General features: G+C 52.0%; 1 protein-coding gene across 3 annotated transcripts in view; it reads left to right on the forward strand.

Annotated features, from left to right (window-relative positions):
* Nucleotides 1–21,931, forward strand: part of SYT6 (synaptotagmin 6) — a 57,660-nt gene extending 35,729 nt beyond the window's left edge. The window contains exons 4-7 of one of the 3 annotated variants that reach the window (XM_019919232.3): nucleotides 10,338–10,458; nucleotides 14,956–15,127; nucleotides 16,337–16,487; nucleotides 21,771–21,931. In XM_019919232.3, the coding sequence (XP_019774791.1) occupies nucleotides 10,338–10,458; nucleotides 14,956–15,127; nucleotides 16,337–16,487; nucleotides 21,771–21,842 (516 nt within the window). In that variant the 3' untranslated portion in view covers nucleotides 21,843–21,931. Of the gene's footprint in view, nucleotides 1–10,337; nucleotides 10,459–14,955; nucleotides 15,128–16,336; nucleotides 16,488–20,029; nucleotides 20,048–21,770 lie in introns of those variants that run through there. The other 2 variants (XM_004323271.3, XM_033856509.2) reach the window with 2 other exon arrangements.
* The last annotated feature ends 234 nt before the right edge of the window (nucleotides 21,932–22,165 follow it).

The following is a 22,165-nucleotide window of genomic DNA, read 5'->3' on the forward strand; positions in this document are numbered from 1 at the left end:
TCCCCAAGTGAGTCCAACTCAGGAGACCTCCAGACCACACCCTGAGCAACAACTTATGAGGCTCCACCCCGAGCTGTCACCCACATGGACACTGCCGGACAGACCCAAGGCCGAGGTTATACAAGGGCCCACACCCGTCCTTTTCACCGCCTTCTAACCAGGTGCACCTCACGAAGCTGAGTTGCTCATTCATTCAACAAATATTGGTGAGCCTGTGTTATTTATTTACCAGGCACTGTGCTCAGTCCCGGGAATATCGTGGTGAGTAAAATATGGGACAGGGACCAGGGTACGGTAAGCAAGGCACCGAGAGGGCAGAATGTATGGAAGCATTCGCTCTTGGAGGCATGCGTGAGTGAAGCTAAGAGTGAGGGCCTCCACCGCCTTTGCTTTTGCAGCCTGGGCACTTTGGTTTACTCTGCCCTAGTCCTGGACCTGGTAAAACAGATCCAGTCCCTGTCCTTTGGGAACACACAGTCTAGAGCAGGGGCTGTGGCTTTGGAGGAAGCGGCCTGAAGGATGAGAGGACACCTGCCATGTGAAGAGTTGTGAAAAGGATGATCAAGCAGAGGGAGATGAATGTGCAAAGTCCCGGGGGCACAGTTGAGGAGCTGAAAGAGCCTGAGGGGCTAATGCGTAGTGAGGAGGGCTGAGGCAGGGGGAGGGGAAGGGTTGGGCCCTGATCATGTAGGGCCCTGTAGGTCTTGGGAAGGGCTTTTGGCTTTTATTCTACCACAGGGGGAAGCCACTGGAGGGTTTCAAACAGAGGAGTGACGTGGTCCATCTTACAGTTTTGGAAGTGCTTTCTGGCTGCTGTACGGAAAGTGGGGCAGGAGAACAAAGGGAAGCAGGGGGCCTGTTAGGAGGCTGTGGCATGTGAGCAAATGAGAGGGGATTTTGCCCTCTGTGTGGCACTGGAGGTGGAGAGAGGTGGGTAGACTCAAGGTTGAATTGAGATAGAATTGACAGGGCTTGGTGTTGAACTAAATGCAAAAGAGCAAGGCGGGCAGGCATCAATGACGAGGTCTTGTTTCTGCCTGGAGAAACTGGATGGATGGAGGGCCCATTTCCTGAGTTGGAGAAAACAAGAGGAAAATGTAAACAGAAGCAGCTCAGAGTTCACCCTGAGCATCTGAGAAGTTTGAATTTCTGTGAGATGTCCAGGATGGATGTCATGTTGGACATACGAGGCTGGAGTCTAGAGGAGAGGTCGGTGAAGGCGCCATAAATTCGGGGGTCAGGAGCATGGAGATGGGTGTTAACGTTGTGGGTGAGTGAGGAGAGAATGAGCGTTTAGAACCCACTGCTTAGTGGTAGGGACGGGAGGAGGATCCAGCCGGGACTGGAAGGTAGCTGCAGAGGTCGGAGGAGAACTGAACGAAGAGAATGCTTTAAGAGCAGCGTGGGCAACTCCATGAAAGGCTGCAAAGAGGGTCTTCGGAGAACAGCCTCATCACAGCAAGACCCAGAGGTCTGGAGCATCCGGAGACAGGTGAAAACCTAAACCTTCAGGTCAGCAAAGATATGAAGAAGCTAAAGCCCCCATCACTGGTGGTTCAAGCACGTGCCCTCGTCTGGCACCAAAGCCCTGCCTGTTGGCATCCCCGGGGCCCCTGTTTGCAGAAATGTTCCTTCGCTGTCCCAGGAGACTTGCCCCACTGGGACCAGGGCAGCTTCCCTCCTGCTGAGAGCCCTGTGGCCACAGCCCTGCTCGGGCAGAGAGCAGATCGCTGGCCGCTGAGCTGCCCGCCCTTTCCGGGGGAAACTGACACAGTTGTTTGACAGCCACGCAGCAGGACGACTTGAGGCAAGAAATGAAGACAGATGCTCATCATTAAGTTCATTAACGTGCCATTAACTCCTCTCTGTCGTTAGTGAAGATGCCTGTGGATGGACCAGAGAGGAGATGAAGTCCTCGACCCTGGCCTCTCACAGACAAAAGCACCCATGGTGCAGACTTTTCCACTTGACCAGGCATTGCCTCCATCTCTTCTAGAACTTCCCCAAACTCTGCTCTCCTCAGACTCCTTCCAGCCCCTCATAGCTCCTCTCCCTCTCTACCCACTTTTTTTAAAAGTCATTAGGAAGAGATCTGTACCTCCCAGTGTGTGATTCTGACTCATGGATATTTGCCCAAAAGTAATGGTGCGTGTGAAATGCTAAACCTCTTTTCAAGGGCAGGTTCACGAAGGAGAGGCTGTGAAAAAGTTTCCTAAATAAAACCATCTGTTTCCCTGAAGATGTTCAGAGAGAGAAACATTTGTCACCCACTGATGTGCTGTAGTGTCTCAAGGGGTCCCCAGGGACCAAACCCCACCGCGAGGGTCTCCCTCACCTCCCCGCTCCCTGTGAGCCGGAGGCCCTCCTCCATGGGCCGGGCCGGGTCCCAGGCTTTCAGTGTCCACAACACAGGCTGCAGCCGGAGTGTATGGAGTTCGTTTAAGGCGCCTCCATTCCGCTAGATCATTTATTGATAACGCTGCAACGCCCTTGGGGCAGAAAACACTTGAGAGAAAAAGCAGGCATGGAAGTCAGAAGAAATAGAAGCTGCCCCAGCTCCCAGCAGGGAGCCCAAGCAGCACAGCAAACGCAGCCCACCCTTCTACCCCGGCCATCCCCAGCCCTGCAAGCCCAGGCCCGAGGGGGAGCAGGGAACAGCCAGGGGCTCACAGCCGGAGCCCTCTTCTGGCACCCGGGGAGAAGCACCCCCCCCTCCGCTCCCCTCCCCCAGGAGAGAGTTGATTCAGCCATGCGGGCACGGGGCAGCCGGGGTGCCAGTCTCCGCCCTCCTCCGCTGCATCCCCTTCGGCCAGTGGGTCACCAGATCCTGCTGATTTCTTCCCAGATGTGCCTTGCTGGGCTTCAAGGCGTTTGTAACTGCTGTCCCCTAGGCCATTAGACCCAGGGGCCATGGGAGACACCCCAAGTCTGACCAGAGGAGTGAGAGGAGGTGACCCAAGAGGAGGGAACAGGACAGCTGGACTGGAAAGAGGAGTGTTGTCCAGGACAGTCAGAGGGAGGGAGAGGTTATTTCAGGCAGTGGAAAGAACAGGGTGAAGACACGAAGGTACAAAAGAACCTGGAGGGTTTGGGAGGGGCAGTTATAGAGAGGCAAGAGGCTGTAGTGCCTGAAACTGGGGGCTCTCGAGCCTGGCTGCCTGGGCTCACATCCCAGCTCTGCCACGGAGTAGCTGTGGGCTGGGCCAGAGGCACAGCCTCACTGCACATCAGGGTCCCCGTGGAGAAAATGCAGATAACCATAGGCTTTTGTGAAATTTATACGGCTCGGTACGTATGAGCACTTAGGACAGGACAGCCCATCATAGGGCACCTGGACCAGAATGGTTGGCAAGAAAGGCAAGGGCCAAATCATGAAGAAACCTGAGTGCCACGTGATGCTGTGGGTAAGGGGTTTTCAAGCTGACTCCTGGAAGCTCCAGGGAGGGGTTGAAGGTAGGAGCTCTGGGTGCTTTGTCTCTAAGCCACTTTTCATCCGTTGTATGTATTTGGACTTCTAACAATGTTTCATTCGAAGAAGAGTTTTCCAGTTACAAAACAGGTATGGAATGGGGAGCCACTGAAGGATTCTGAGCAGGAGAACGACCCCCTGTTTATAGCAAGGAGGATAGATCAGAGGGGTCGGGGGGAGGGAGTCAGAAAGCTGGGAGGTCCAGGCAAGGGTTGGTGCAGGTCAGAGCTAAGGCAGTGCAGGCGGGAGGGGAAGAGAGGGCCTCGGAGTCTGCAGACCCTTAGGTGGCAGAACAGCATGGTGGGGTAACTGACTGGGTGTGGAGGCTGCAGGAGGGCAAGGAAGCTGGGATCCTTCTGGCATCCACTCTTCCCCCGGCCATTCATTTTCTGCAAGCCTGCTGAGGTCCTGCTTTTCAGAGGGGAGAAAATGCAAACATCTTTCAGGGCCTCTGAAACCTGGGCCTGTCTCCCTAACCCGGGGCTCCCCAGCACAGTGCCTGTCAGCCACTCCCGTGGTGGTCCTCACTGTTCCCTCCTGGCAGGCCACCTCCCCACCCCCTCAGGTCAGACCGGCTTCCCGACCCCTCTGTCTAAACTGCCCCACCCCCACCCCGCCATTCGCTACCCTCTGTCCCAGCCCTGGTTCACCCAGCGCCTTTGTATACTCTCTTGCTTACTTTATTTTTGTCTCCCTCCTGCAGAATATAAGATCCTGGAGGGCTGGGACTCCGTCTGTCTCACCACTACTGTCTCCCCGTATTTGGGAACCTTTAGCAAGCGGGTGACGAATGAATGACACATGTGAAGATGGTCTCTGGTGTGGCGGTCTGGGTGGAGGGTGGTGCGGTGGGCTGAGAGGGAAATGGGGCAGAAGATACCTTCAGGGTCAAGGGCAAGCTGCTAGGTGTGGGCCCTGAGACAGACACGGTGGGCCCTGCCCCGTTCACAGCCTTGTCTGGGCTCCTGTTGCCCACCCTGCGTCCACGTTGCCCTCTAGCCACGTGGGACCTCCGCGCCTGCCCCCTGTGTCTTTATGCACCCGCTGACCCCCTGCCTGGAATGTGCTTGCTTGTTTCTTCTGCCGTCAGCTCCTTTCACTCACCTCACCGGATCCTACCAAGCATCACCCCCTCTGGGAAGCCTACCCTGAAATCCCCCTTAGAGTTTATTCTTCCCTCCTCTACCTCCTACATCTGTCCACACTTCTCTTACAGTGCTCACTGATCAAGCCAGATACCACTGCTTACCCACGTGCCTTTCTCTCCCCTGCCCCTGCACCAAGACTGTGAACTCTTGATAACAATAGTCATTATAGTTATAATAATTATAATAGCAGCTAATGCTTCCTGAGTGCTTACTCTGTGCCAGGCGCTATGCTAAGCGCTTTACACAAATTACCTCATTTAATCTTAACAGTCCTAAGAGGTAGATACTGTTATTAGCCCCATTTCACAGATTAGAAAACCAAGACCGTGAGAGGATTAAAGTAAGCCGCACTCCTCATAAATGTCAGAGCTGGAACCTGGACCCAGATCGGCCTGACCCCAAATCCATAGGTTCAACCATTCCTTCATCAAGCCAGTATTTCCTGAGCTCTTACTGTGAATCAGGCCCTGGGCTAGACGTGGGGGTTGATGATGAGTAACACCAAACCCTATCCCTGCTCCCAAAGAACCCACCATCTAATGAGGACACAGCATTCATCATATAACCCCACAATCAAGGTAAAGGTTACGGTCGTGGTATGGGCTCTGAAGAGGTCTGGGGGGCTGTGGGAGCAGTCCCGGCATCCAGCCTCCACATCTGATTCACCTCTAACCCCGCTTCCAAGCCCCAGGCCTACACAGAGGCTCACTGGCCATTTCTTTACCCATTGGAGGCACACTTGCTTCCACCCCATCTCTCTTCCAGCCCCCCAGCCCCAGGGTAACTTAACAGCACTTTCTGCCTAGTGCTTCAGAGATCCTTTTACTCTCCTGTGGCTTTTCTGAAAGTGTAGCGGATGCTTTTCTGCTGTTGATGGGAAATTCAGGCAAGCCACTTAATGATTAAGAGACTAGAAGTGTTCTCTAAGAGATGGGGAAGCATCGTTCTTGTTTCGCTCAGCCTGGATTCCCGAGAGGGATGCTGAGACATTGACGCCGCTCATTGCCTATGTAGGAGGAGGAAGGCTAGCCCTGGAGAAGAACAAAAAACACTTGGGGGGCATTAGGAACGGAAGGAATGAGTGTCTTTGAATTTCAAAACAAAGTTGCTAGATACCTTGAGGTGGGTAATAAACAGACACCAGTTAAGCATCCTTGGGCCATCTCAATTGATGATGCCTGACAATGGATTTTCCAGTTTGAATGCTTGGTTTTTATGGCTGGCAGGGACCTTAAGGCTACAACATCTAGTGCAACGCCCTCATTTTTGCAGACCGAAGCCCAGAGATGTGAAATGATGAGCCCGACATCTCTGGGCTAGTGAGTGGTGGAGGGACTAACGCCTCCACAAGCAGTGACTTGTGGTTCACTGCTCTTTCCGGGACAGTCCACGGATAGGAATTTTTTTTCTATGCCTACGGCTGTGTGAGTGCATCAAGGAGAGAGAAGTGCTTTAATGAGCTGTTGCAGATGGGCAGCTGGGGACAGCAAGGGCAGTGTGGTGCAATAGATGGGCCTTTACAAATCTTCCTGCCCAGACGCCTGGATACTGCAGCCAGGGGAGAGTGCTACCATAACGGGCGACAATGTAGCTGGACAGGCTGTATGCACGTAAGGACAGACTGCTCCAGGAGCCGACATCCTGGCTGAAGGCCTGCCCCCTGCAAGCATTAGCCAAGACGCTTACCAGCTGCTACTGGGCTCAGACCCACGCTGTCAGCCCCTGGGTTAGCAGTTGAGAGGGGCAACTTGGATTCTGCTGCCTTCTGGACAGCAGTGACCTCCCCAGCACCAGGGAGCTCATCACCAGCCAGGGGCCCTATGGCGGCCTCCCCTGACAGAGGGTGAAGATGAAAGCAATAAGACGCTGGCTGTTCTGCGGCCCCTGGTCACCCCTGGTTTTATTAAAGCCAAAGTCGCAAACATCCCTAATGAGGATAAAAGGCTGGCAAGGTGCACAGAATCTGGGGCTGAAACCCCCTGAGAAAGGGGGTGGTGCTGAGAGAACCCAGGAAGGCCGCCCATGGGGTCAAGCTGGGCCTGGCTTTGCAGAGAGGAAGGTGGCGACCAGGAGATGCTGACTCTGTTTGCTCAGCTCCATCTATTTACTCGAAAGTAACCCATTTATTTTCCTTTATCAAATAACCTGTCCTCTCCAGCCTGCGTGTGCAGGGGAATTACACCCCCCTTGATCCACAGAGCCAAGAGCAGCTATCTTGGCATCAGGTCCAGCGAGGCCCAGTCACCCACAGCAGAAGGTCCTGGACTGGGCTTCGGGCCCCCCGGCCCCAGTTTCCTCTCTGCGTCCAAGTCGTAGGGGGATAGTGGCTCACTCCCTTTGCCTGTCTGGGCCCAACGATGGAGGGTGGAGCTCACTATTCAGTGCAGGGACCAGGATGGGGGTGGGGGTTCCAAACCTGGCTGCAGCCTCAGCACCACGAGTGCCCCCCAGCTGCCACAGTTCTACCACAAAAAGAGAGGGCCCGCTGGGTCGGTGGTCTCCCTAGAGGGAGCCATCCTTGAGGGCAGCCCATAGCACCCCCGATGATTCTGTTCACCCCGAGGGATCTCCCACATCCCCAGGCAAGTCTCCCGAGCTCACAAACCAATCAGCTCAGACTCCTGCGACGAGACAGCCTTCGAAGCCTCCAGAGTAGCCGTGTGGGGAAAGGGTGACAGCAGCCTTCTGTTCACCCCCCTCACAGGGGGGCCCTAGGAGCTTCCAGATTCCTCACCAGGGCCCTAACGTGATCCGGGCATGTGTGTAGCTCCTCTTGTACTATCGGGCACCCCTGAAGCCCAGCAGGTGTAAAGCAAAGCCCCTGCCCCTAAGGGGCCTCCAGTCCCTGGACAGCATGGGAGGGCCCAGCTGCAGCGAGGCAGGGACTCCGTAACACCTGTGTGCAGCTCAGGGACAGAAAGTGCTGCAGGGGTGTAGGGGAGATATGCTCTGTGCGGGCTGGACCCTGGGCGAGGGTCCCTGTGAGGGGCATGGCCCTGGGCCCTACAAGAGGCATGGGATTGTCCAAGCAAAGATAAGAGGAGGAGGCATTTGGGCCAAAGGGACCAAAGATATACCAGCCAGTTGGAGCAGAGGGTTGGCATAGAGGAACAGAGAGAAATAATCAGGTGAGGAGGGAAGACAGGACCCAGTTGTTGAGGGTTCGGAATGCAAGCTGGGAAGATGGGCCTCGATTCCAGGAGCCGAACGAGGGGAGCCACTGAGAGCGTGCAAGCAGCCGCGCTGGCCTAGGAAAGGCTTAACTTCACCAAATAGTCATTTCCTCCTGTGTGCAGTAGGGATACTAAGATCACCTACCTCACGGGGCTGTGGTGCGACTCGACGGAGATAATTTAGTAAAGGATTTGGCGCCTGGTACGCATGCAATAACCTTGGTTCTTATTCCTATTATTGCGTCTGAAAGGGTTTCTCTAAGTCTGGGCAGGATTGGAGAGTTACAAGGAAATAAAGGGAGCTGGGGGCCTCCTTGTACCTCGGTGCCCCCGCCAGAGATGGAACATTCAGCCAGGTGCGCTGCTGACCCGACCCCTGCTGCGTGAGGGGACAGTCATACACTCACAGCACCTGTCATGGGCCACTTCCTGTGTCTCCCTGAGGGAGAGGGAGATCCTGGTGCCTTCTTTAATTGATTACACCCCACTAAACATGGTGCCTCTAGCAGGTTCTCAGCAAATACAAACAGAAGAACAGGTGAAGTTGTGGTCTAAGGTCTAGAGGAGCCAGGGTTACCTTGAGGTGCTCCCTAGGTGGGCTGGGAGGGCGTTGCTCTCCTAAGGGTCGGAGTCCAGCTGTGTCTCCCACCAGCCACGCAAGCCTGGTCAGGACTTTACACCCAAGTTTAAACACTGACTTCTTCTCTGTGAGATGGAGGGAATAATGGCAATGCACCCTGCCTTGCACAGTGGCTGTGAGCCTCAGAGGTGGAGCTGCCCGTCACAGAAGAGCTTCATGGGGCACAGGAGCTCGTGGGGGTTGGTCTTGGCTCTTGTGCTGGGGTGGGGGGGGGGTAGCTCTCTCTACGCTGTGTCCAGCTCTGCCCCAACCAGACACCACCCTTCCACCTCTCACATCCACCCCCAATACCCCCGCCCCCTCCACCTCTTCACCCAGGGAGCCGGGAGGATTCACCTGCTACTCCTGGGATTTGATTCACCAGTGGGTTAAAAAAGGACAAATCCTGGGCTAGGGAAAGGGTGGGTATCAGTGCCACCTAGGGGAGAGCATTGAGACCGCAGGCTCTGGAAGGGGTGGCGGGTTATTCTCCAGGTGAGGCCAAGTATCAGGGGTCTCTTGGAGTCCCCAGTAGAGGGTGTTTCTTTGTGAGGAGAAGGGACAAGAACCTTGGAGCCACCCTTGACTGCGCTCTTTCTCAAAAGTCACCTCCTCCAGGAGGCCTCCCCGGCTACCCTGTCTAAAATTTCAACAACTATAGCCTCACCCATGAGCATTTCATATCCTATTTCCCTGCCTTATTTTTTTCTCCTTGATCCTTTTTACCAACTTACTTACCATCTTTCTTGTCCTTTGTCCTATTAAAATGTAAGCTCCGTTAGAGCAGTGATTTTTGTCTATTTTGTTCTTTTCCATATCTCTGTACCCAGGGCAACACCTGGCACATAGCAAGTGCTCAATTACTACTTGTTGACTGACTGAATGAGTGAACAAATGGATATCTGCATCAGAAATCAGAGCCAGCCCAAACCCCGACCTCCTCTTCTTCTACCCTGGGTCTGGGAGATTTAAGAGAGGAAACACCTCCATGTCTTGGAACCCCACGGCAGCCTCAGAGCCCGAGGGAGAGGTTTTGCAGTGACAGCACCCTCCTCCACCAGGCGTGGCACAGGAAGAGAAGGCAGTCCAGCGGGGTGCTGTTTAATTCAACAGCTGGACACGCTTACCATCTTTGACATTTTCCTATTCCCTGTTGCTCAGAAACTTCCTAGGATTGGGATCCCTGGTCATGATGATTCTAGGGGCAGGAGAGGCAGCAGAGTGTGTGCTCCAGGCTGGGCTCACTTCTGAAGCATGACCACATTTAAGGACAAAGCGGATCCAAGCCCTGGCACAAACTTGGAATGACGCGTGTACGTCTTCTTGGTCAGCACATATCCTGGGCAGGTCCTGATTCCCTGTGCTTCCACACTGAAGCCTGGAAGTTGGAGTGCTAGATGTGTTTCAGGAGAGGCAAGGAAGCTGCCAAAGCAGAGGGACTCACAAAGAATGACTGAGCTGAGAGCTAGAACCAGATATGTGGGGAGAGGGGACCCCTGATGGCCAGAGCGGGTCTTGTACAGAATACTGTCATGATCCCAGGCCAGGCAGGGTGGGGAGTCAAGGGGTCCAGTGACTGAGAAGGGTAAGTTGGAGAATAGGGCTGGGCCCCAAAAGGCCTGGTGGTCTGGAGGCTGCAGCCAAAGGGCATAGGTAGGGCAGGTGAGGCCAAAGCAGGAGGGGGAGGACAAGGACCAGAGTCTGATCAGAGCTCAGAAGGAATACTGAAGGGGACAAATTCTGCTGAAGACCCAGCGTTGTTATCATTGCCTTTTATACCCAGTTACTCTCAGCATAGAGGCCAGAACGTCAGGCCTTAAAGGCATAGCACTCTCCCTCAGAGAGCCTTCTCCTGGGCTCCGGAGTGGCCCTGCAGCTGCACTGGAGCTGTGTGCCCCTCATCTGCCCTCTTGTCTGCTTTTTTGCAGGAAAGCGTGGATTTGGGAGAGATCATGTTCTCCCTCTGCTACCTGCCCACAGCAGGCAGGCTCACCCTCACTGTGATCAAATGTCGGAACCTCAAGGCGATGGACATCACAGGCTACTCAGGTACCTCTCCTACCCGAGTGCTCGCCAAGTGGCCTGCCAGCAGCCTAGATATTAGGATGTGGAAAGATGTTCAGAGAGAAGGGGGAAGAATTGTCAGTATTCTTCAAACAGGAGCACGGCCCTGCAGGCAAATGGTCTGGCTTTGAATTCCAGTTCTGCCCCTTCCTTGTGGTGTAATGCTTTGGTTTCCTGATCTGGAAAAAAAAAAAAAAAAAAAAAAAAAAAAACTTACACAGGTTGCTTTAAGGATAAACGAGTTAATTCAAGTAAATGCTTAGAAATGTGCCAGATACATAATAAGTAGTCAGTAGATATTGGCTATTACTATCATTCTTTCTCTTTGAGGATGGAGAGAAGAAGAAGCAAATAGGTGAAAAAAATTAAGGAACATCTTTCTAGTTTGTGTGAAGCCTCAGGACTTCCAAGGGTTATGTCAAGTTTGAGTGTCTTAAGTGTTTGTAGGTCCACGCAGCGATGGCAGCCCTGCAGACTGAGTCAAAGGAATAGAGGCGCTGAAAAGCAGAGTGCGCTTGTATTTGAGGTTTTCCCGCAGGGCTCTGGGCCTCTGTCTCAGCACCAGGAGAGCTGCTAGGTTCAGCAGGAGAAAGAAGTCCTGTTCTAGTAACCGAGGAGATGCTGGTTTGGACGCAGCCTCAGAGCCTGCAGGCTGGACCCGGCGTCAGAGGTTTGACCCTTTTCCACGATTCTGCAAGTCATTGTCAGAGAAGGATTTTGAGTTTTGATAGAACAGAAGAGTCCCAGGAGCCTCCTTCCCCGTGTCGGCTCAAATTAGCCCAAGGGATGGGGTAGAGCGTCCCGGAGAGCCGGCACGTAGAACCGCCTGGGCTGCACTTAGTAGCAAATGCGGGGAAAGGCTTGGTTTGTTTCCCTAGACCCCTACCCAAGAGGCTCTTCTGGAGATCCATCCCAGTTAGCGATATAAATCCACTCCACAGGTGCCTCTGAACTTGGCTGGGAGTATATGGAAGAGTTTTCCTTTTACTCATTAATTATTTCCTTAGTGTAATCACAGTTGCCATAAAGAGGTGACTGGTCTAGCTGAAAACATCTGGGCCCAGGCCCAACCTGGTGCATTTGGAAGAAGATGAGATATTAGGCCTTGAAATATGAGGTTTCAGGGAAGGGTGGTCACGAAACGCTGAAGTAAGGTATATCTGTGGTGGCTTTGAATCCCTCAGAGCCTCTGCTCCCAGCCCGCACTGTCTCTCTGCAACACTCATACCTTCCAGGCCAAAAGCTGCCCCAGATAGCGCCTGACCCAATGCCTCTAGCACCTGCCCTGACGCATCTTTCCACTGAAGCTACCACCACACATCAGGATGTGGTGAGGAGCTTAAAGAACCTCTTCCGACACGTGCAAAGCTCTTAGGCAGCAGCAAGCTGGCTTCCTCCAAAAATACAACCAACGTAGATTGCATCTTAATATCAAAATAAGTGTGTGCAGGGACAGAAATTCACTGAGGACGCTCAAGACTGCTGAAGGAAATAGGATTTTGCTACCCAAGTCCCCACACTATCTCCTCTGGTGTAATTAAATTGATGTGCTAGAGAGAGAGCTTACAGAGAAGCCGCCAAGGTAATCGTAAAGGCTGTTCCACATCAGAGGGTTGGGGGTGAGAGACTTTTCTCACGCTAAGTTCTAACCTCCCTCTCATGATTGCCTCTCTTTTCTACCTGGGTTTGGAATCTGGTATTAAATCTCAGCTTGATTCTGAAAATTCAGGGGTCCTCTTTTTGCTAGGGATTTCTATTTTGTTCATTGAGGTAAGCAAGTGTCTGGGACAGTTCATGGAACACACTAAGCATTGAATAAGTATGTATTGAAGGATGAATGAATGAATGAATTTATAGGCTAAAGAACTTTGTGGGGACACACCTGCCAGGGGCTTCTCAAGCTAGATCTCCTGTTTTGGAGGATAAGTTTGAGGTTGCCTTCAGCCTGGACTGCTTTGATGTTGGACTAAACTAGGGAGTGGATGTTCTTGGTTCTTGCCTGTTCTTGATTTATATGACGTTGACCTCTAAAACCAAGGATCTTCCTATTCTCCTCGATCTAAACTAGTCGTGAGTCAATTCTTTAAGCCTATCCACCAGAACCATGACAATAAAAAATAATACAAAATAATAATAAGGATCAGTATACCCCAAAGGGATGGTGAGTGAGTGAACACACCCATCTCTGCCACATCTGGTCCGCACTGCTTTGACTCTAATGGTTACAAATGTAAACTTTGGAGTCAGAGCTAAGTTGAAATCTTAGGCAAGTTTCTTAATCTCTCAAACCTCAATTTCCCTATGTAGAAGAGGGGGATGATGAATATTTTATAGGGTTGACATGAAGTTTAACTGACATGATATGTGTAAATCTCTTAGCGTGGTGCCTGACACATACTGCATGCTGAATTATGATGGCCCTCATGACAAGGAGACTGAAACACACGGCTGGTCGTCGTGCCCCCTCCCTCAGCTGCATAAACATCATTGGCTGCTGGAGAGGAAAGGGCCTCAAAGGTCGTCTGGAGCCAGCATTCCATTAGAAGCACAGGCTTCTGCCCTAGAGCAAACACCCTAAGGAAGAGTCCTCTCTCTGCTTAGCCTCTAGGATCATGGTGAGAGTATGGGTTCCTTCAAGGGAAACACCCACTGAAGTTTATAAATTAGATACGCCTCATACGAGTGAATAGAGGTGGGGAAGGAAGCTGAGAATCTCCCAGCTAATCATCAGGCATTTGCCTAGTGGCCCGTGGGACAGGTGGCTCTGTCACATCTTTCCAAGCCTGGCGACATGGAGGTTTGCTCCGCGGTGGGTGTGTGTGGAAATAGGCATGGCAGGGGATGAGGCAGCATTTGGGCAGCCTCAAGCCTGAAGACTTTCCAAGGCAATGTTCACACTTCAGGAGCATAGAGGTTGCCAAGTTCACAACAGGCCTCGGAGGTAGCTATCCCACCCATCTGCTTGGACCTCAACACGGTCCGGGGCGTATCCATAGGGAATGGAGCCTGCGGACACGAGAAAGCTATCTCACAGCAGTTCTAGGAACTCCTCCTTCCTTTTTACTGAACGTCCTCCTGAGAGAGAACCCTTGCAAATGGGTCGTCAGAGACAGCAGGGTGATTAAACACCTCATGGTCTCCCCAGGTACCCCATAAACCCAAGTGCCCCCATGGCTAAGGCACAGCTGCTGCTGTCACGTTGGTGAGTCCGTAGCACATGTGGGCATCTACAGAACTACCTTTAAGGCTTGAGTTTCTGATCCCATGTCACAGGTCTCTGTAGCTTCCCCAAAGCTGTGCACCTCTTCTGCCACCTGAACAATTCCCCAGGGAGCATGAGCGCCTCGTTGGGTACTTGGGTGCCCAGGAGATAGAGCCATACGCCTGTGAATGAGGAGCTGGGAGCGGCTGCTTGGTCCGCACCTCCTGACAGAGTCACAGGAGCCCTGGCTTCTGGGCAAGCAGGTGTCTCAGCACATCAGTGTCTCAAAAGCTGTTATTACCTGTGTGTTGCCCTCCCGTTTCTTGAGTTGTGCAGCATAAATAACAGTTATGACGGTGACTGAGACACCTGAGCGATGAGATACGATCGGTGTCACTTCACTTGGACGAGTAGAAAATTTCAGGGTAGGAAGCTGACCATGAAATACCCATTCAGAAAACTAAAGAAGAGACAAGGATGGGAGGCGCGTGGGAGGTCAGTAAAAAGACATCTCCTCGAGGGCTGGAGAGATTCCAAGATCCCACTGAGAGATGAAATGGCAGCCGGCCACCCTGAGTCCCAGGAGGCTGCCTCCCTCAGTCCCCCGGCCACGGCACCCTCCTCCTCCACTGCCCAGAGTGGGCACAAACAGCTTCCGGGGAGGCAGAGAGCAGGGCTCCTACCCCCTCCCTGATGCCAGATGGAAATGAGCTTGATGGGACAATGAGACCCATAATCCTGTCCTCAGGTAGGGAGGACCCGACAAGCATCGTGACTGTCGCTGTTCATTTACTCTGTCTCATTGCTACTCCTTGGGTGTCATCGATTCTATTTTTACCCACTTTATGCTTTGGTTAATAATGCTGACAAGACCCCCCAGAGAAAAGGCTGCAAGTAGGTGAAGGGAACAGAGTGCCTTTGTTTAGCTTCCCCACCCTTTGGAGCCGGCCAGCCAACCATAGAGTTGAGATTTAGTGAACTGCATACCCATGGGCAAGTATCCTGTCTGATGTGGGGCCAGCTTCCCCATTAGTGGAAGTCCGTTAAGCACTCTGCTAAGAAGCCTGAGGTCACCAAAGACTCTGTGTTTATTAAGCGCAGAGCATCTGCAGAGACAGGTGTGCTACCTAAGTACAAGGTGGTTTAATTATTTTAACAACCCACTGATACCATCTGAGAATAACAGTAGGTCTGGGGCTTCCATCCTTCTGCTGCACAGGATGTTTAAGGACATCTGTTTAACAGGCTCCCTTCCCTTCTCACTGCCCCCATTGGCACAGATCCATACGTCAAAGTGTCCCTGCTTTGTGACGGGCGGAGACTGAAGAAGAAGAAAACCACCATAAAGAAGAACACCCTCAACCCCGTCTACAACGAGGCCATCATCTTTGACATTCCCCCGGAGAATATGGATCAAGTCAGTCTGCTCATCTCGGTCATGGATTATGATAGGTAGGTACAGGTCCCTGAGGGCCACGATTCCCTGCCCCTCGTCCCCACCTCAGTGCAGCACAGGGCTCTCGGACCTTGGACCTTGTGGTTCATGGCTCAGACACTCATTGGTCTCAAATCTGGCCCCACCCAAGGAGGGTACAGGAGTTTGAGGAAAAGCATGGCTTCCCCGCCAAAGTAGAAGCTCAAGCTTCACTTCCCAATGGGCTCATTTCCATCAGGGGCTGCCCCACCCATCAATTTCCCTGAATTCACCCCCGACTACTCCCATTCCTCCATCTGGCATCTGTCCTTTAGAATCCCGCCCACCCCCTCCCCCCGTCCTCTCCGTTTCCACTGCTGCTACCACTCCCACTTGGGGATGTCTGTGCAGCCCTCCTAGCTGACCCCTGCCTCCATCACTTCCTGCCTCAACCCAGCCAACACACCAAGGCACACCTTCCTAAAAGACCACTTTGTTCCTGGGCCTGCCCCTCTCAAGAACCATCAGTAGCTCCTGCTGTCTGGACAAGCTCTTCCCCTGGACTCTCGAGACCTTCCAGATCTGGACCCAGCATATCCATCCAACTTGATTTCCCCCACCTTGTATGTGTTTCTTCTCCACCACTTTCCAAATCCTGCCTCCCCATCAAGGCTGGCTCAAACACATTCTCCAACTACGTCAGCCACTGTGACTCCTTCTCTCCAGGTGTCACTTTCACTGAAGGAGAAAAAAAACATGCAGTAAAGCCTCAATCCAGGATCTTTAGCACAAGTTCCCAGACATAGTAGATGCTGGGTGAACAAATATGAGTGATGAGTGATGTTCTTACTGAGCGAATAAATCACATCACAGCCGCTAGGTATGGAGAAATGGTACTCAGAGCAGGTTGATTTATTTCCCAATAGCGCTAATGTCTCAAGTGCTCGCTGAGTCAAAGAAAGGAAGAGACTTAAACTCTCCCACTCCCCAGAGTCAGGCCATCTGCCCACCATTCCTGAGATTCCAAACAAGTTGAGAACCTTTTGCTCATCTGTCTGTGTCCAATGTCCACCCAAGGAGGCTGGGCAGTATTTCACCGCCGCTGGCACCCTGAGGGCCTGCCAAGCATCTGTTTACAGAGCTAAGTATTCTGAGTTAGACCTGGGGGGCTGAGACCGAGACCGCGGGACTCCCCTTTCTGAGAGCATGTCTGGTCACCGATGCCGGGCCCTTTGTTTTTCCCTTAGAGTGGGCCACAACGAGATCATAGGAGTCTGTCGTGTGGGGATCAGTGCCGAAGGCCTGGGCAGGGACCACTGGAACGAGATGCTGGCATACCCGCGGAAGCCCATCGCACACTGGCACTCCTTGGTGGAGGTAAAGAAATCCTTCAGAGAGGTGGGTGAGGTCACGCTTGGCCCTTGGCATGTTTGCTGCATGGCAGCGTGGGCTGGAGAATGGCAGTTGGCTGCCGTGAGACCTCGCCTTTGTGGGTCCTTGGGGGGCACTGGTGGGGGGGGGCATACACGCTTCTCACCCAGGTGTAACAGGCAGAAAGGAAACGGGGGAAGATGGTGGGAAACCGCTTGACAAAAAGCCTTTGATGTTGAGTATATTGAAAGTGACACTGAGTTCAAAACAGAAAAGAAAAACTTGGAGGAAGCCTTCCCGGCAGCTCACTGTGCCAGGCCCGGAATGCTTCCACGAAGTCCCTGAGCCAAGTCAGTCCTTTCAGAGAGAGCCCCAAGAGGGTGAGATCAGAACTTGGCAAGAAATTCTACCCCTGTCGAAGCAGTAAGTTCCCTGAGGCTCTAGCCAGACAGTCCTGGGGCAGTTCTCGCCACGTGGATGGAGCTGGCCAGAGAGAGGATCCTACCCTCGTGAACGTTGCTTCTCCCCATTGTTGGAGAAGAGAGTGTGGCTTCAAGGTGGCCCAGTTTCCAGCCAGATCCTAACAGAGACGTAATGGACACAGCACTGCCTGGGAGTCCCGAGACTTGGGCTCCAGCCCTGGACCTTTCCAACTTGCAGCATAATCTTGAGCTAGTTATTGGTCTCTCAACTGCAAAGAAAATGTTCCTTCCAGTGACACAAGCCCGCCCCACCTCCACCAAACAGCACCAATTTAAGATCCTGCCGTTCATCACCTTGGTGGTCCTCCGGCCGGCTTTTTCTTAAATGGTTTGGGACATGGGGGTAGCCAAGCAAGTTTTAAACCTCATCTTATTACTTCCACCCATATCCTAGAAAGCCAGGTGATCATTCACTCATTTTAATAGGTTTCCAGCCAGGGAGTCTAGAGAGTTGTATAAAAATTGGAAAATCTACTAATAAAAAAATAAGCCACATGGCCCCTCAGCTTAAAAACAGCGTAACCCCTTCCCCATGTTCTGTGACACAGAAAAGGTGTGGGCAGCAAACCCAGAGGATCCGCCGTCTCCTCTTCCCTCTCAGGGTGGTCAAGCCTGCTGGTCAGCAGCGCGAGGCTTCACATTTCTGTCTGGTGTTTGCCTTGATTTTACCACAGCTGTGGAGCTTTAATGAGTGAGGCCCGTCCCTCAGCTCCTGGGCTGCCCTTTCTTCCAGAAGGCCCTCTCTGCAGGGTGTGGGTGAGGTAAACACAACCAGCCTGCACCTACACAGGAGGCAGCCAGTGGACATTCAGCACCTCACCGACTGCAGGACTGATTCAGTCTAGAGAGGGGGTGTGGCACCCCTCCTTTTAAAATCCTTTGCAGATATTTAAGGATAGAATAAGTATACTAAAACGTTCAGGATGGCGTGGGGCAGGGGCAAGGAATGGGAGCTGAGAGGCCTCTGATGGGCTGCGGGGCCTCAGGCACCTCACTGCCCCACCTGGTCTTCAGTTTCCTGGTTGGTAAAATGAGGGGGGTGGGCTCCTCCCATCTCAGCTTTTCTAGGAAACTCTGGCCCAAAATGACAGGACAACAGGTGGCAGGTGAGCCCACAACTTGCATCGCCTTTCTGACCTTGAAGCTGCAATAATCCATTGCTGTTACCTGGTTAGTCTGGCCACACAGACTGGAGTAACCAGCCAACAGTGGCTGGAGATGGGGCTGAGGTGCAGGGTAGCACAGAGGGGCTGGGGCTCAGCCCCAACATCGCTCTCCATGACGAATACCACCTAATTAAGCCCAATAATTGATTTCAAGTCCTGTTGCTTTGAGAACTCCAACTCACTGGTCCAGACTACAAAAGAAAGATAAAGTAGAACCAAGTCCTTGAAAATGAATATTTGATAAGACAGAAAAGGGAAAGTAACAGTATATGGAAAACGGAAAGAGAATAAATTGATTCATATCCTTTGGGTTTACTTTTTTCTTGACCTCGCACACCAAGTTCCCGAGACTTTCCCTTCCCCCACTCCCTGGCCTTCCATGTTCTGCTCAGCTGATCATTTCTCTGTGTGAAGAAGCTGAAAATGACATTCATCTTGGCGACTTAGGATTTCTTCAGTACAAATTTGTAAAAATGTGTACCTGCACTTTTTAGCATCCACAGTTTAAGTACCTGTATAGAGATGCATCTAAAAACCACTAGGGTAATATTAAGTACACCCTCTTTGTGTTCATGTGATGCATTGTACTTGAACATTTATCATCTCAATCATCCTTAGAGCTCCTGCCTTCTTTTTGGTCCTGTTCTGGACACTGAGCAAGAACCTTGCTCTGGGAGCTTGTTTCTCCCGTTTGTATAATACATACAAAACTCTTATTCTCCCCCTCCTGGGAAGATAAATGTCATCATATCTAGAAAGCACTATATTTATATTCCACCTTTCTTAGAGGAGTTTCAAGTGCTGTGATCATTTTTTTTTTTCTCTTCTTTTGTGGTACACGGGCCTCTCACTGTTCTGGCCTCTCCCGTTGCGGAGCACAGGCTCCGGACGCGCAGGCTCAGCGGCCATGGCTCACGGGCCCAGCCACTCCGCGGCATGTGGGATCCTCCCGGACCGGGGCATGAACCCGTGTCCCCTGCATCGGCAGGCAGACTCTCAACCACTGCGCCACCAGGGAAGCCCTCATTTCTTTTTTATTAATGAGAACAGAGGGCACCATACTGGCTTGTTTGTTTGGAGTTTTAAAATTAGGTTGAAGGAACAAATTAACTGAAAAGGTATTTTTCCCTGCTGGGGTTTTTTCATGAATAAAAATTGATTAAGCCACAGTGAGCATCCTTCCCCAGCAGAGGCTGTGGCCTCTTTCCTCTCAGCACTCCTGCCCAATGCTACGTGCTGTCGCTGTCACCACACACACAGCCCACGTTGACCAGCGATCTTCTCCAAGGCGGTTTACTATGAAGGGTCAAATTCAGATCATCTGCCAGAGATTTTATATCTCTGTTGGAATGTCACACATTTCAGAACACTAAAAGATCTCACTGGACCACAGCCGCCCTTGAATAATCATCCTCATTGGTGTCCCGGAGACCAATTCATGCTATTTCAGAGCCACCATGATAAGCCTGCAGGAACCATTCATCTTCCCATTGTCCAGGAACCCCATCTCTTCCCTCTGTTTATCTTCACAGGAAAAATCAGGGGCTGGCAGGGGAGTCAGTGTGCCTTCTTCATGTGTCCTGGATAAACAATTATGCTCCGTGTGACTTCTCTTTGAGCTATTATATAAAGGAAAAAAGATGTACTCTGTGTAGCCCTTTCTTTTTCTCCTCCTCTGAGCTGGCCTATCAGTCGGGTTGTTTAAGAGGCATGCTTACCCAGGGGAGAAGCCCGTAATTACAATGTACCTTTCACCGACATTAAAGGTTGTAACAGAAAAAGCAGAAGCTCTAAAATGAAGATCTGTTAAATGAAAGCATTACTAATCATCTTATGTCACCTTCTGGTTAAGAAACACTTGAGTCAGAAGTCACAGTGGGCTCAAAAACCAGGCATTTATTTATGTAAAATATTTCACCAGGGAAACCCTCGCTTGTGATTTCACTCACGTGGATGCTGCAATCAGAGAGACTGCCACCGGAGTTAGGAGTAAGTACCTGGTATGGCACCAAAGAGGTTAGGTTTCTTATTCCATTGTGTGTCTCCTTCTTCTCCTGATGTGGCCAGGTGCAAAGGTGGCCACAGGATGGAGCGGAGGGAACACTGAGTGTGGACGGAGTTAGGAGACCTGGCCTCAGATCCTGGCTCTGCTCCTAACGAGCTGTGCGTTGACTCCTCTGCGTCTTGGTTTTCTTATCTGCAAGAACAAAAGAGCTAGCCTCGATGATCCCCCAGGCCTGCCTCCGGGTTTCGCATGCTAAGATTGCTCAGGCCCAGGTCACGCTATGGTGGTCATCAATACCTGCCTGTCCAGCCTTTGATTACTTGTAAAGATCTTCAGGTTGGCCTGCCCAGTGGGTACTAAGGGACCATGAAGGACCGAGCCTGGGGACAGGTAACAGAGGCTTTCCTAAGAGCCAGGAACATGAAAGCAATCAGCAGGTCTGGGTCTCTTCTCTGTGTTGTGGGTTCCCACAGGAGATGCTGGAAGGGATGGTCTAATCCTTAAGTGGCTCGGCTCTGTCTAGAAAGGGCTGTATTGTGAGGTGTGGGGTGGAGAAGGGACCGCATCCTTCCCCATCCTACCCCTACACATAACACAGAGGTGTAGTCCACTTCTCCTCAGCCCCATCCCTCCACGTGGAGACCCCAAAAACCCATGAGAAGCAAAAGGGGCTGCACTTCAGGTTCAGAAAGGCCATCTCACCCACGTACCTAACTTCTCTCCCTGGAGCCTTGTCCCGCAGGCACCTAGGAGAGTATGGCGTCTCCTCTGCTCACAGAAAGGATGGAGTGAGCAGTGGACACTGACTTGCTTTGAAGTTATACAGTCACCAGACGGCTCTGGAATATTCACAGGGTCAGATCCTTGTCCAGAAAACATGGCTCCAGCTCTGCCTGGCTTTTCAATGTAGAGAAGGGTTCGATGGCCCAAGCGTGGGTCATCCACCTTCAGCCCTCTCCTCACTCCATTACACCTCATTATATCACCATCTTCACAGAGGGGTTAGAGTCGGGCTGAGGGGGTGGCAGCCTGTGAGACAGGAGAGGGAGGAAAAGAAAGGTGGAGGCGCCCGAAAGGGCAGGGGGCTGCCATCTCCTCCCACCTCTTCACAAGTTGAGTGTGAAGTCCCCCGGGAAGCCCTCAGACTGAAGAGGAGAGCCCAGCGCTGAAGCGAGATCAGGGCGTTAGCTGTACGAACAGCTCCCAGACAAATTGCTAAGAATTCATGATTGCAGGATCTTGGCCGTAAGGGCATACTCTGCAGACTGCCTCTTTCGCTGCTCACAAAATCTGATTTTCAGTGTGAAAAATGGTTGAAGCATTCAGAAATGGTCCAGTCATAGCACCTCATTAACTAACACACATGCACGCACATGCACGCACGCACGTGCACACACACACACCTGCACGCATGCATTCCACACGCTAGAGAAAGCTTTCATTATCTCTGCAGCAGGTCTTTTCTAAAAATCAGGCCTTCCAAACTAGAAGCTCGAAAGCTGGTCTCCTTACGTTTTTGCATGGCTAACAGCAAAATTCACGAAAGCTTATGAAAAGCCGGGAAAAGGTGAAATCAGTGCATGGGCCGGATAAGCTTCAAAAGTTGAAATGTACATTCCCTTGGCAACGGGTAAGTGGCTTTTTCTCCTCTCCCCAGTGGCAGGGCCGAGCCGCCAGCTTCGACAGCGAGAGCTCGTGCCCGTCTCCGAGACCACCTCCGACACCCTGAGCTGCACGCTGGCCGGGCCACACCAACGAGACTCAGCAGGGTTCTTTTTGCACTTGTTCAACCGTCTAAACACAGTGTTGTGCAGCAGCGGCGGTAGGGGCAGTGCCTCTCACTGCAGAGTCTTAGCTGCCCCGTGTAGGTCAAGGCCGAGACAATTGTCGTGTGGTCAGATCTGTCTTAGTCTTTTCTGTCTCCCAAGGTGATGTTTTTCTGGTTCTTTCACTTTTTATGGATCTGCTGTCAGGAAGAAAAGAAGAGGAAAAAAAAAAAAAAAAAAGAGGGGAGAGCCCTGACATTTGTTCTATTAAATACAGTGTAACATA

This window comes from Tursiops truncatus, chromosome 1 (assembly GCF_011762595.2).
Source record: "Tursiops truncatus isolate mTurTru1 chromosome 1, mTurTru1.mat.Y, whole genome shotgun sequence".
NCBI classification, from domain to species: Eukaryota; Metazoa; Chordata; class Mammalia; order Artiodactyla; family Delphinidae; genus Tursiops; species Tursiops truncatus.